We start from the raw sequence: 12676 nt of genomic DNA, 5'->3' as shown, positions 1-12676 counted from the left end.
AGTAGCAGATTCAATTCATAGTAAATCTCTGTACAAAAAACTACTGTCAGGTCTCAGCTGTTCATCCCTCAAGCCTTGGAGATCGCGATGGACCCAACGGACCCCTCCTGAACCTGATGTTCGCCTGCATCCAGCTCCTTGCTATCGCCAGACAAATCTCCCGCAGAATACACAGTTAGCTTAGTACCGGAAGAAACACGGATAAAACGAATAGCGTCAGGCTTCATTCCAGCCTCGGTCAAGAATTCTTCGTTGAAGTCACCGAGCCCAAGGCTAACACCCCGACCGGCCGCACTAGTACCAGAGAACACAGATGCACCAGTCTTGGGCTGGGGTACGGGGATTCCACCGTCAAAGGTTAACTTGAGGACATAGGCGAGTGACTCAGATGGTTGAGCTGGCAGCGAAATCTCTAGAGCATCCTTGGTCTGCTTCCAATCCGAAACCTTTTCGTATTCACCAGCCTTGTCGCCGAGAAGCTCGATAGATTTCAGGCTCTTGAGATCAACCAAGGCGTCGGAGCCAAGACTGCTGATGGAGACATGTTTATCTTCAGGCCAGCCAAGAACCGTAGCGTAGAGAATATTGGCATCTTTGTTGCGAGTGAATCGGATATCACTGCTGTTACCCTGTAAAGGTGCTGTGAAAGAACCACCAGTGACTTGGTTAGGGCCTTCGCCATAAATATCCCAAGCGCGAGTGCCGAAGACAGACTCCCCGTAACGGCCAAGGAAGTCTCCGATATCCTGCAAGACCTTGAGCTGCTCGTCGGGCAAAACACCGACTGCAGTGGGCGATATGTTGAGCAGCATATTGCCATTCTTGCTGATGCGGTCAAGCAGCGAGTGGACCATGGCCTTGGAGGAATAGTACTTGATTCCGACTGTATAGCTCCAGCTTGAAGCACTGATCGCATCATCAGTCAGCCAATAGGGACGCGTGATGTTTGCTGGCCCACCACGCTCATAATCACTGACGGTGGACGTGTCGCGGAATCCTACGTCAAAATGTTTGTGAGTCGTGACGACCTCTTTATTCCACTCAACGGCACGATTGAAGTAGTATGCGAGAAACTCCAACCGTTTCTTCTCAGCAACAGCACATGGGCCGTCGAAGTCAGCACAGTAGCCAGGACTGTCGAGTGAGAAGTCGTTCCAGATGATGTCGGGCTGCACGTGGTCTAGCATCTCTCTATGCTTGTCAAACCACAACTGATCTGATTCCTCGCGAGATAGTTGCCCTAGTAATTTCTTCAAGCTTGTGTCGTTGGTCTTTGGTGCCCATTCATAGAAGCCGTTGTAGTTATATGCTTGATGCATGGCCACCACGAGCTTCATACCATTCTTGCGAACAAGATCAGCCCATAGCTTGACCAAGTCTAGTTTGGGACCTCGCTTGACCGAGTTCCACTCATTGACCTTGCTATCCCACATGGAGTAGCCATCGTGATGCTCGCCAACTGGGCCAGCAAACTTTGCACCCGAAGCCTTGACAGCTTTGATGATAGCCTCGGGATCGAACTCGCCACCCTTCGAGCTAAGAACAGGTTTGAACTGGACAAAGTTCCCTTTGAGGTCATCTGCGCCGTTGATGAAATTCGCGTAGCCCCATTCCTCGGGTGGCCCGTAAGTCGCGGTGTGGTGTTTGCGTTGGTCTGAGCCTGGCTCATACATGTTGCGTGGATACCACTCGCTGGCGTACTGAGGGGTTGTAAAGGCTCCCCAGTGCCAGTAAACACCGAACTTCGCATCGCGAAACCATTCGGGTGAGGCGTTGTGTTTATCGGTGGACTCCCATGTTGCTTCGTATGGGCCTGCAGCTTGAGCAGCAGCGTTGATGGGAAACAGAACAGCTGCAACTACAGCCAACTTGGTAGACAGAGTCATCGTGAGTTTGTCCCTGTAGTCTTCACAAATTTACAAAGAAGTTTTGAACAAACAGTCAACGATTCTGGCGATCGAGTGATCACGGCGCGCTCTTTTAAATTTCATCATTTAGCCATGAATGCTTCGTATGCAAAGGCAAAACACATGATCAACAAACTCATTGCAACCTCGATATTGCAACATTGATGTTCACGGGCATGAATTGTACAGCCGGCCCGAAACGGGCCGTCATACGATGTCCGTGAACAGTGATCGGCATGGAGAGGATTCGTGCGGATATCGTGCCCTGGCAATCTTGGACGCCAGAGCGAGTCAACGAGTCACGTTGTATAGGCTCTTGGGGCTGATAAAGCTCCGACGGTAAATTAAGATGCCAGAATAAACTGGTCTGAGGTTGCACTTTAATTTACCGTCGGAGTTTTATTCCTAAGATACACCAATTTTGGCTAAGTCTTCAGTTTGTTGGCCTCTCCTTGGCTATCGTGCTATTTACCCGGGATCGTCGTTCAACAATGCACGAAAGTCCTGCTGCATTCGGTGTCGTTACGACCTTGGACAGACGAAGTGAGTATCATCCCCGGACCCCGCGCTACCCCGCAAACTACCCATGCTCAACATCGGAAGATTGAGTTATTTCCTTGACGTCACGATCAATGCCGAGCTGCTGACTTGTTTTCGACTTGCATGTGGAGGACTTTGTTAAAGAATTGTAGATTATCTAATAGGAGAGTTCGATGAAATATAACGAAGAGGATTTAACTAGCCATTGGTATCATTAATGTTGCTACTATACATACGAAAAGAAGGTACATATCCATTCACAAATTCACGAGCAATGGAAACTCTGCTTGTCGGGAGGATCAATTGATCTCTAGCTAGTGTAGTAACAAAAAATGTTTTGATGACACTACGGTAATCTTCCGTTTTTTTACGCCTATTCCCGGTATCTCTGCCATGACATCGACCTTCTCATACTCCAATCACTTCTCGGTCAAGTCTGAAGTAAAGTACATACAAGGAGAAAGCTCCTCCAGCGCGACCACAAGCCAACTCTTGTCCGTACCAAGATGTCCAGACCCTCATTCATTCCTTCTTACATTCTCCTTTAGTTCTTGGCTTCATCTCATGGAAGAGTCCCAGCCTTTCCAGGGATAGAGTGACCCTCACGGTCCATGTAGACAGTCTTCTCGGAAGAGTGAAGGCGCCAGACCAGAACGCGGAAGCCCCAAGACTCGGGACCATTGAAGACAGGCTTGAGCTCTTCGTGAAGAACTGACTTAGCAGCAAGACTTCCGGGTTCTTCGAACATCTTCTTGTTGTTCTGAATCATTTGGGTGAATTGAGTGTCCTTGATGCAGATCATCTCGATGTCGCCCTTGGCAATGTTGGTCGGGACAAGCTCAGCTGCGGCGCCAAAGACAAGGAAGGGAACCCACTTCCACTCGGTGTATTCATCTGCTTTGCCGTCGACAGGTTCGCGGTGGAGTAGGGAACGGATGAAGTTACTTCCAGGCTTACGGCTGTCGAAGATAGCCTTCTGAAGAAACTCGGTCGAGATGGAAAGAGTCGGGTGAGGGTTGGTAATGTTGAGAGGAGACTTGGGGTCAGTAGCATTGGTGTCCTCCTCTGCCTCCTCTGCCTCCTCTGCCTTTCCAATATTGATAGTAGAACCGCGAATAGTCTCTTCATCCTCCCAGCCATCTTCAGACATTCCAGTACCATCGTAAAGGTAAGACGCAGGGTCCGACTGGACAGCCTTGTGAACATGAAAGGTGGGAGTGAACTTGATACGAGCCATAGTAGAGGCATTCGAGCAGACAGACTGCTCACTGTGCAGCGAGATAGAGGACTCGGTATCGGAGATGGGATCGGTCGGATAGACATGAACCAGGGCGTCATCGCCTGCATGCTCTGAGGCTGGGTACTTTGTCATAGTGTAGGTGGACAAAGAGTTGGACTTGTTATCTTCGTCATCAGTGTCGACGTCTTTTTCGTGAAGGCTAGCTTCAAGAGCCCATTCGAGAACAGACTTCTCTGTCTCCAGCTCTTTGAGACGAGCCTGCATCTCCTCACGACCCATGTTGGATGTGATGGGTAGGTGGACTATGGTGTTGGTTTTGTCGTCCTGATAAGGTGAAGGATAGCGGGTTGCTTGATTGTCTGTCTTGGGAGTTGTTTCGGGTTGCTCTTGGGATGTCGTCAAGATATTGAGGAGTTGTTGTCAAAATTGCGGTTGTGGGAAAGGAGACGATGGATGAACGCTCCAGGTTGAGATGAAATTCAGACCGAAGAGACTGAAGCTGATTGAATTGCATCTGCCACTGTCACTGGCATTACTTTTCCCAACAGCACTTCCATTGGCACTGGCAACTCTCTGTTCTGTTGTTTCTTGCTTGGCTAGCCACTACTCACTAGGTGTCCCACTTATGTTCATAAGGTCTCACTCGGTCACTGCTCGCCAGATGTTGACTCAGTTGGACTTGGCCCAGCTTCGAGTTCAATCTTGTGGAAATATTGTTGCAAAAAGCTTGCAGGTCCGTCTAAGCCTTTACAGTGCTGCTTATCTCTTCATTATCTGATCATTGGGTGCAAGTTTCCTGGGGATGCTCTTACGACTGTTCTCTCTTATACATCATATTGTTCGCAGCAATGGAAGGAGTAGTATTTCTTTTAGTTCACCCATTCTATTCTAGTATGTACAGTTGTTCTTGCCGTTCAATCAAGTTCTCCTTGGCATCCTTCTCAAGCTGCAACCGAACCCGACTACCCGATCTGAATTAAATTGTTATGACAATCAGAGTACTACGGTTATATGTATGAGCAATTGGGCTTATCAGTTCTGCTCACATGATTGAAGAATTGTTCGTGGGTATTTTAGATAACGAGCCTTGGATATATTCTTCAGCTCGACATCCTATTCCCTTCCTATGCAGTTCTCCGCTCCAATAAATTGAAAGCTATCTCTATGCATAGGATCGTGATTACTGTTCAATTACTAAAGTGATTGGTCTCCACCCTCACCGATAGAGTATCTTATGCCCACCAGTGGCTGCATGTTTATCAGTGCTATTGCCATAGATGGAAAGCAGTGCGGCTGACACAAGGCATTTTTCAATCTGGTCATCACCAATCAATAACCATGTGGCTTATGCATGACACGCTGGTCAATCAATTCTGCATGATAATCAAGGCAGAAGTGCAACTAAGATGTCTATGAGTGGCTAAGCCTCCACACTAGTGGAGGGAGGGGCCTCAGTGAGACTGTACCGTTAAGCAGTCAGCCCGCAGGAGGACGGAGGAAAGTGAAGTTCAAAAGGGAGCTGAAATCCCAGACCTTTCCACTGATTTTCTTTGGTTCCTTGAGTCGCGAGAGCTATTGTCCTAGAAATGGCTGACCACTCCCTTGATGCTGTTGCCCACCTGGGTACAAGTCTCGCGAGTAAACTCAACTTGCACTCTGAGGGATGTCGCAAGTCTCGCCAGCGACTCCCAAAGCTGATTTCTCTGGTCAACTCGACTGCTTCGACCATCCGTCAGATTGATGAACTGATCCAGAAGAACGACAAGATCTTCACCGAAGCATGCGTGAAGGACATCAACTCACTTGCTGCCAAATGCAGGGCTATCTATGTCGGAGTTTTAACTCTCATCGCTAAGAAGACACAGAGTGTCAGTGGAGATAACGATGCAAAGACTTTGTCAGCTGAGCAAATCGAGGAGCTCTTGGCCTGTCTTGCCAACATGAGTGTTTGGCGAACCGAGGCTTGGAACTGGCTGCAGCCGCGCTTCAAGATTTGCCAACAGGAGTTGAAGCAAGTCAAGTTTGAGCTTGTCCTGCGTTACCTTCTCGGAAGTATCGCTCGGCTCCAGATGGAGTCAGTAATATCTTTTCTCCCTTTAGAGTTCAGGTACTAACGTCGAGTCAGAACTATGATACGTTCCCCGGGCGCTTGGGAGAATGAAAACTCCCTTCGATGTTTTGCTGAGAACGTCGCTGAAAGACGCGTTATGTACTACAAGTCTTACAACAGAAGGCGAGCTACCTGGAATAAGTCGCCTTCACCGAAGGCCTCGTTCGACGACGTCAGAAGTGTCTATTCAACATCAACGTCAGTATCTGCCCTTCCATTAGCGATAACATCTTACTGACTGTATATCCTGAATAGGACAAGTACCGCTGTCCTTTCTCCCCGCGTGACCGTAATCGACGGAGACAGCTTTGATGAGAAGATCAAAACTGAAACCGATGCAACGGAGAAAGATTCTTCGGAAGTTATCGCTGAGAACACAATCCAGAACAAACATCCCGATAATTCTTCACGAAACTGGTTCCAACGTCTCTTCTCTTCCAGTCCCAAAGAAAATTGGAAGAATGAAGACATCATGGCTTTCGTCCTTGACATGAGTCACGCAAACAAGCTCATCACGAGACTCGAGCTCGATGACAAGGAACTCAAGACCAACCTCTCCAAGCTAACCTCGAGCCGTCTCTGGAAGCGTCGCCCGAACCTTGTCGAGCAATACTCAGCACTCGATCAGAATGTTCGCCAGGACGTCGATAATGCCATCATTGTCGCAAAGCGCAAGAGCACCCGTGAGATGACTCTTGTCGCGATGGTGGCAAAGAAGTCAGACTCGCAAAAGGTAGCTGACAAAGGATCTGGGTTCCATTATGCTCCTGATCTCAATGTCACTCTCTACTTTAAACTGGGTGTTGAGTTTGAGCCGATCTATCTGATTGATCAAGACAGAAGGCTCGAGTTGCCTTACACATCTTGTGCTACTTACAAGGTATATAATCCAAACAAGAACGTTTTTAATGAACCAGAACTAATCATCGATGGCAGATGATGAGAGATCTCATGACTCAAACCAACTGGGCCCCCGGCATCACTCACCATATCATGGCTGGCCGCTACGATCTCTGCACCCAAGACGGTCTGGCAGTCATGCTTGGAACCTGGGACTCAGTCCGTCGTCCCGGCATGACACTGACCCTCAAGATCTGGCCACCTCCAGGTCCACCAGGCCCACCTCGGCCCAGAATGTATCCACCCCCGCCCGTGGGCTACGTTTCGCCGGTCAAGAAATATCGCGAGGAGATGAAGGAGACCTATCATGAGATGGTCGAATTTCTCGGCCTCTCTGGCGGGTGTGTACCAGACCAAGAGACTGTCAAGTCTGGACTGGGAGATCTTTTGCGTCTGTGGACTAACGCTATTGACCCCCATACGGAGGATTGTTCGGACTGTGCATCGTTCATGATGAGTTATAGCTCTTCAAGCTCTGAGTACAGCGACTGAGATACGGGTGGCATTGGATGAGGAGGTCTCCTTTGTTGATTGCTTATGTTTACCTTGATGGCCAAATTGATGATCTGATTTGCGAGAAACATGTTGTCTGAAACGCCGCGGTATTAGTGAACAATCGCCAATCAATAAATGTTTAGACTGAGTATCATTGTTTGGGTCTCCCAGATACGAAACATATCAATGACACAACTATTCTGTTCACTAATCTAACCATCATTCCTTCTAGAACAACGGTATGCCACCAAGCATCACGCGATTCAACTGAAACACCATAACCAGGTCTAATGACACCTTTTCCGTAGAACTTAACCCGCATGAACCTTATCGGCCTACCCATCAATTAACGTCTCTAGAGATGGTGCAACATCAATATTCTACGTAATGAGCCGCTCTGGACCCCTGACCAACAACTACCAACAAATAAATGGCCAGACAATTCCAGGTGATAATTCGCCATCGTATCCACTGCATTCGCCCCTAACGAGCCCAGAAGCCGGCAAGCGGAGGTTAGACTTTTTTTCTCGCCGCTAGACGCTCCACATCAGCTGTCCCCAAGCCCCATATTCTTCCCCATTCTCACTACGCTATAGGGGACACCGCGCGCTAGCAGTGAAAACTTCGAATTGCGCAATCGGAGCCTTGTAAGAAAAAAAATTGGATAGTACCGAGATTAATTAAATAGAGAAACAAAAGATCGTGTGTTCCTTGGCGATGGAACATTTCTCCTCTCCACATTCTCTGCTTTGTTTGGTGATATCAACATGACGTCTCATAAGGGTCTTGACGTTGATGCTATTCAGGCTGCTCCGCCTATGGTGCAGAACCATGATACCAATGATGACAAGCCTGTTCTCAATACGGGAGGTCATGGGCCTACGCAGCGAAGGCTGAAGGACTATCACATCACTTGGATTGGCCTTTGCAGTGGTATTGGTACGGGTTTGTTTATTGGAACTGGTTCTGCTTATGCCAGTGCTGGTCCTGCCGGTCTGCTTCTGGCGTATATCGTCGTTGGCGCTGTTCTTTGGTGTGTCATGCAGAGTATCTCTGAGCTCGCGACACTGGTAAGATCCCTTCGATACCTTCTCTCGTGATGGTGCTGACTGTAACAATAGTTTCCTACTGCTGGTTCATTCCCTCATTGGGCTACTCGCTTCATTGACCCTTCGGTCGGCTTTTCATTGGCCATCTCATACGGTTACTGCTACACCATTGCCATTGCCTCGGAATGCTCAGCCGCCGCCGTTCTCGTCAGCTACTGGACCGATCTCACTCCCGCCGTCGTCATCACCATCAGTCTGGTTCTCATCCTATGGATCAACTTGATGAGCGTACGATTCTTCGGTGAGACTGAGGTCGTCACTGGTGCTATCAAGGTCCTCTGCTTCCTCGGTCTTGTCATTGTCGCGATTGTCATCACTGCTGGCGGTGGTCCCAATCACAAGTCCATTGGCTTCAAGTACTGGAACAACCCTGGTGCTTGGGTCGACTACAATGGTATTACTGGCTCAACTGGACATTTCCTCGGCTTTCTCTCTGCCTTCGTCAATGCTTCTTTCTCTTTCGTTGGAGTCGAGACCGTTGTCATCACCGCCGCCGAGTCCGTCAACCCTCATAAGGCTATCCCCAAGGCCGCCAACCGCGTCACCTACCGAATCGGCTTCTTCTACATTCTCGGCGCGCTCTTGATTGGCCTAATAGTCGATCCGAGAAACGCTGACCTTGTTTCTGGCTCTGGTAACGCCAAGAGCTCCCCGTGGGTCATCGCCATCCAGACCGCTGGTATCAAGGTCCTCCCTTCCATCGTCAACGCCTGTATCCTGGTCTCTGCCTGGTCCGCTGGTAACTCTTACTGCTGGGTTGGCTCACGTATGATCCTTGCCATGACTACCGATCGACAACTCCCTCAATTCTTCGCCCGCACCACCAAGAACGGTGTCCCTTACGTAGCAGTTATCACTGCCTGGCTGTTTGGACCCTTGGCGTATCTGAGCAAGTCTCTCTTTCCATAATCATCTTTGAGTCTCGTACTAACAATCACTAGGTCTTGGTTCTGGTGGCGCTGCTCAGGCTTTCTCTTGGCTTCTCAACCTCAGCACAGTCGCGGGCCTCATCGCATGGGGAACTCTCTGCTTCTGTTACATCCGCTTCTATCGCGCCATGAAGGTTCAAGGTGTCGACCGCAACACCCTCCCCTGGAAGGCCCCTTGGCAACCCTACACTGCGTGGTTCGGTGGTATTGGCTCCATCGTCATCACCCTTGTCGCTGGATTCCCTGTCTTCCTCAAGGGTAACTGGAAGACTGCCGATTTCGTTGCCTCTTATGTTGGTATTCCCATCTTTATCGTTCCCATCATCGCATGGAAGCTTTATTACCGCACCAAGGTTCTGCGAGCCCACGAAATCGACTTGTGGTCTGGTCGTTTATCCGACGATGCCATCTCAGCCCATGACACCGAGCGGGAGCATGTTTAAGTGCTGTCCTCACGCGTCACGGATCTTCAAAAACTCTTGCATGGAATTATGTTTCAAGGCCTTGCTGCATCACACTTATAGACAATACTTAGAATTAATCACTCAACATTAGAAGCGTATATAGATAAGCGATATCAACCAAATAGAATTGGATTTTCTGGCTTGACAGTCTTGCACGGTTTTATGGCATCATGAAAAGCGACGAGAATCTTAATCACGTATGTTGATATGGCGTTTGTTGCTGCGCGCAAGTGAACGATCAATCGAGCTCCAATCTACTGCCAAACAATTCCTTGGTCAAGATCGACCTGCTCTGGCGTAGTTGCAGTTGGACATAATATCACGATTCCATTCTCTTTATCCTCTTGGCCTGGAATTGGATGATCAATGTTGAGATCAGCCATCATCACTCCAACCTGAGCACCTTGTTAGCCAAAGCGCAAAGTCAGCAAAGTCAATGTCGCAACTTACCTTCCCAGCAGTCTCTTGATCAACACCAGACGCTCTCAGCGTCTGCGCTAGTCGAACAGCCAAAGACGCTGCAAACATGTTATTCTTCCCAACTTCGACCATGACAGTCATGAGAGCTGTAAAGTTGGCCTCGCTCTGAAGATCACCAGTCGTGAGAAAGTCCGACAAGAAAAATGATGCCGCAATGAACGAAGCAAACGAGACAAGCGGATTACGAAATCTCGTGTTCAGATCCGTGACCAGCGCCACAGTGATCATGATTTGAACCGCCGAGTCCATCACTCTCGCTTTCGTAGTAGGTAGCGCAGCCATGTCCACCTGCGATCTTGTCAATGCAGATTGATGAATGCATATCAAGGCTGTATGTAACTGGAGATTGATGAGTACAGCCTCAGGGCTTTCCATGTTCTCTGGACACCGGAGATCCAATGGCAATGTCGCAAACGCATTTGTGACTGCTTCATCGAGTTGTTGCAGTTGGTGCCAGTCATTGTTGTCCTCATCTTCTTCGACATTTCTGGAGAAGTTGAAGCACTCGTTGAAGAGATGGACTGCGACTACTCTGCAGGCGCTTGTAGAGAGCTCATACATACCCTGTCCTAGGGCTTGTCTCAGAGTCAGTGTGGCTATCGGTTTATTTGACAGCAATGCATCCATAGATGATGGGAGTCGCGTTTGTATCTGGTTGGGTCAGATGCTAGGATCAAACGTTGGGGGATTCACTGTACTCACACTCCTCCAATCCATCATGGTTGGCCATCCACCTGTGCTGCTTGTGATACGATCAGTCGTGAAAATGACCCAGAAGGTCTTTCTGCGCTCTTCCTCTTCTATGAAGTCCAACGCAATCGGGAGTGTCAGGCCTGCTGCATTCTTCCCGTCTAGTCGGTGAAGCCCGAGGATTTGGGCTAACCGGATAGCTCTGGCGATACTCATTGATGCCCGTGAGAACCATAGATGCTGCGCTTCGAAGTGGCTTATGAGAACCCAGGCTTGGCAATGCGCCAGTGAAATCTGATCACTATCGCTCTGCGTTTGGTCAATGCCATGCCGGACATGTCGTTCTCGGGATAACTCACCTTCATCTCATCAGCTTGGATGTACTGGCGCGCTCGCACATAGAATGCCTCAGCCATGGGCTTGTAAGTCGGCGATGTGCTTGCTCCAGCGGCCAGGATGGCATACTGCAAGCACATGGGTGGCTGCATATGAGCGGGCCTGTAGAGTGATGCGATGTACCTCTCGGCATGGATCATGAAAGAGTCGGACTGAAGTTTGGTGAAGTATATCGATGTTCTAACATCTAAAGTTAGGTCTTGTCCCCATTAGTCATTCGTGAGGCTTACAGTTCATCCACCAAATGGGGAGGCGGCAGGCCCTCGAATCGGCCAGTGTCAACAAGTTCTGTGCTGGTACTAAATGGCTGGAATTCCGGTGGGCTACTCTGAGCTTCTAGTCTGGCCTCCAAGTCTCCTGCAATCACTGTCAATGGCCCAAGTCTCTGCGTGAAGCTGTCTCCACTCTCACTTACGGATGCGACTCTGCATGTCCCGAAGTCGCGGTCTGCTGGCGGGATTAATCACCGGCTTCTTCCTCGCCGAGGGATAATCGCAGACCTCGCCAATCTTGACGCATCGGCCACAGATTGGCAAGACCCTATTACATTTCAACTTGCGCACTCTACATCGTTGGCATGACCACGGCGACAGCGGGCCCAGATCAGATTCGGAGCTTGAGGGCGCGTTTGGCGATTGGGAGTGAGAGTGAGAGGGCGACCCCTCAGACACGGACATGGTTTAGTGGCGTCGGCGGGGTACGTCTTGGCGAACAGGACCTGATAACGAAGGCTTGTGCCTATAGCAGGCGCTGAAATATAGGCAGCTGCAAGATCGAGATGGCACGGTCGAGACTGTGCTTGCTTTCGGGGGAAAGGATAATGACTGAGTTTGTTTGATCAGGATACTTTGCTCTTTGCTTTCCGACTTGAGCTGCGGGGAGAATGTCAGCATGCCTTCCTGTTTTGGGTTACTCTGGATTCCTACGATGGTGTCTTTCTTATCTTATCTCCCCACGGCCAAACACTACAGTCAGGTCCATACTATAAGCTTAACCCAACTTCAAGATCACCTCGACACTGGTATACATCATGAAAGATGTTTCTAATTGTCACAGCCAATTAATTTGGCTCCTATGACACTTCTACCCACCACTCGGCCTCCTCGCGTTATCGCCATTCATCAAGGTTCATCACCCAAGACACTTTGTTTCAATGCACTGTCTTAGAACAGTTAAAGCCCAATAAACACTGCGTCACAAATAAGTTGGCGAGCAAAAGGTCTCGACTATAACCGTCCGTGCCCGCATCGGGACATCGCACATACTAGGACTTTAAGCATATCAAAAAGCTTCTAGACTACCGAAGATCGTCATCACTTTCCTTTACCAGTCACCAATCCCGATAAATAACGTCCCCCGATTCGCTGGTTCCCCAGCGCGTAGAGATGATCAGGAACCTTTGCACTGCCGACCAAA

At 49.2% G+C, this 12676-nt stretch overlaps 5 protein-coding genes across 5 annotated transcripts; 2 read left to right on the top strand and 3 right to left on the bottom strand.

Moving 5' to 3' along the window:
- Positions 1–68: 68 nt before the first annotated feature.
- On the bottom strand, positions 69–1886 carry FSUBG_3398 (alpha-L-fucosidase; the record flags this gene model as incomplete). The annotated part of the gene is made up of 1 exon (XM_036681274.1): positions 69–1886. The coding sequence occupies one exon, from the start codon at positions 1884–1886 to the stop codon at positions 69–71; it is 1818 nt and encodes a 605-aa protein (XP_036541050.1).
- Positions 1887–3009: 1123 nt separating this feature from the next.
- FSUBG_3397 (uncharacterized protein) lies at positions 3010–3966 on the bottom strand (the record flags this gene model as incomplete). The annotated part of the gene is made up of 1 exon (XM_036681273.1): positions 3010–3966. One exon carries the CDS (start codon positions 3964–3966, stop codon positions 3010–3012), a length of 957 nt encoding a protein of 318 aa, XP_036541049.1.
- A 1307-nt stretch (positions 3967–5273) lies between these two features.
- FSUBG_3396 (uncharacterized protein) lies at positions 5274–7189 on the top strand (the record flags this gene model as incomplete). The annotated part of the gene is made up of 4 exons (XM_036681272.1): positions 5274–5761; positions 5813–5995; positions 6053–6677; positions 6734–7189. The coding sequence occupies 4 exons, from the start codon at positions 5274–5276 to the stop codon at positions 7187–7189; spliced, it is 1752 nt and encodes a 583-aa protein (XP_036541048.1).
- Positions 7190–7959: 770 nt separating this feature from the next.
- Positions 7960–9673, top strand: FSUBG_3395 (general amino acid permease; the record flags this gene model as incomplete). The annotated part of the gene is made up of 3 exons (XM_036681271.1): positions 7960–8262; positions 8314–9133; positions 9243–9673. The coding sequence occupies 3 exons, from the start codon at positions 7960–7962 to the stop codon at positions 9671–9673; spliced, it is 1554 nt and encodes a 517-aa protein (XP_036541047.1).
- A 275-nt stretch (positions 9674–9948) lies between these two features.
- FSUBG_3394 (Zn(II)2Cys6 transcriptional activator) lies at positions 9949–11937 on the bottom strand (the record flags this gene model as incomplete). Its single annotated transcript, XM_036681270.1, has 6 exons — positions 9949–10089; positions 10145–10825; positions 10877–11173; positions 11224–11440; positions 11491–11617; positions 11676–11937. The coding sequence occupies 6 exons, from the start codon at positions 11935–11937 to the stop codon at positions 9949–9951; spliced, it is 1725 nt and encodes a 574-aa protein (XP_036541046.1).
- Positions 11938–12676: the final 739 nt, after the last annotated feature.

Source organism: Fusarium subglutinans (genome assembly GCF_013396075.1).
Source record: "Fusarium subglutinans strain NRRL 66333 chromosome Unknown NRRL66333_c0000029, whole genome shotgun sequence".
In the NCBI taxonomy this organism is placed as follows: domain Eukaryota; kingdom Fungi; phylum Ascomycota; class Sordariomycetes; order Hypocreales; family Nectriaceae; genus Fusarium; species Fusarium subglutinans.
Note: the sequence above shows the minus strand (reverse complement) of the source record. Positions and strands in the feature narration are given on the sequence as shown.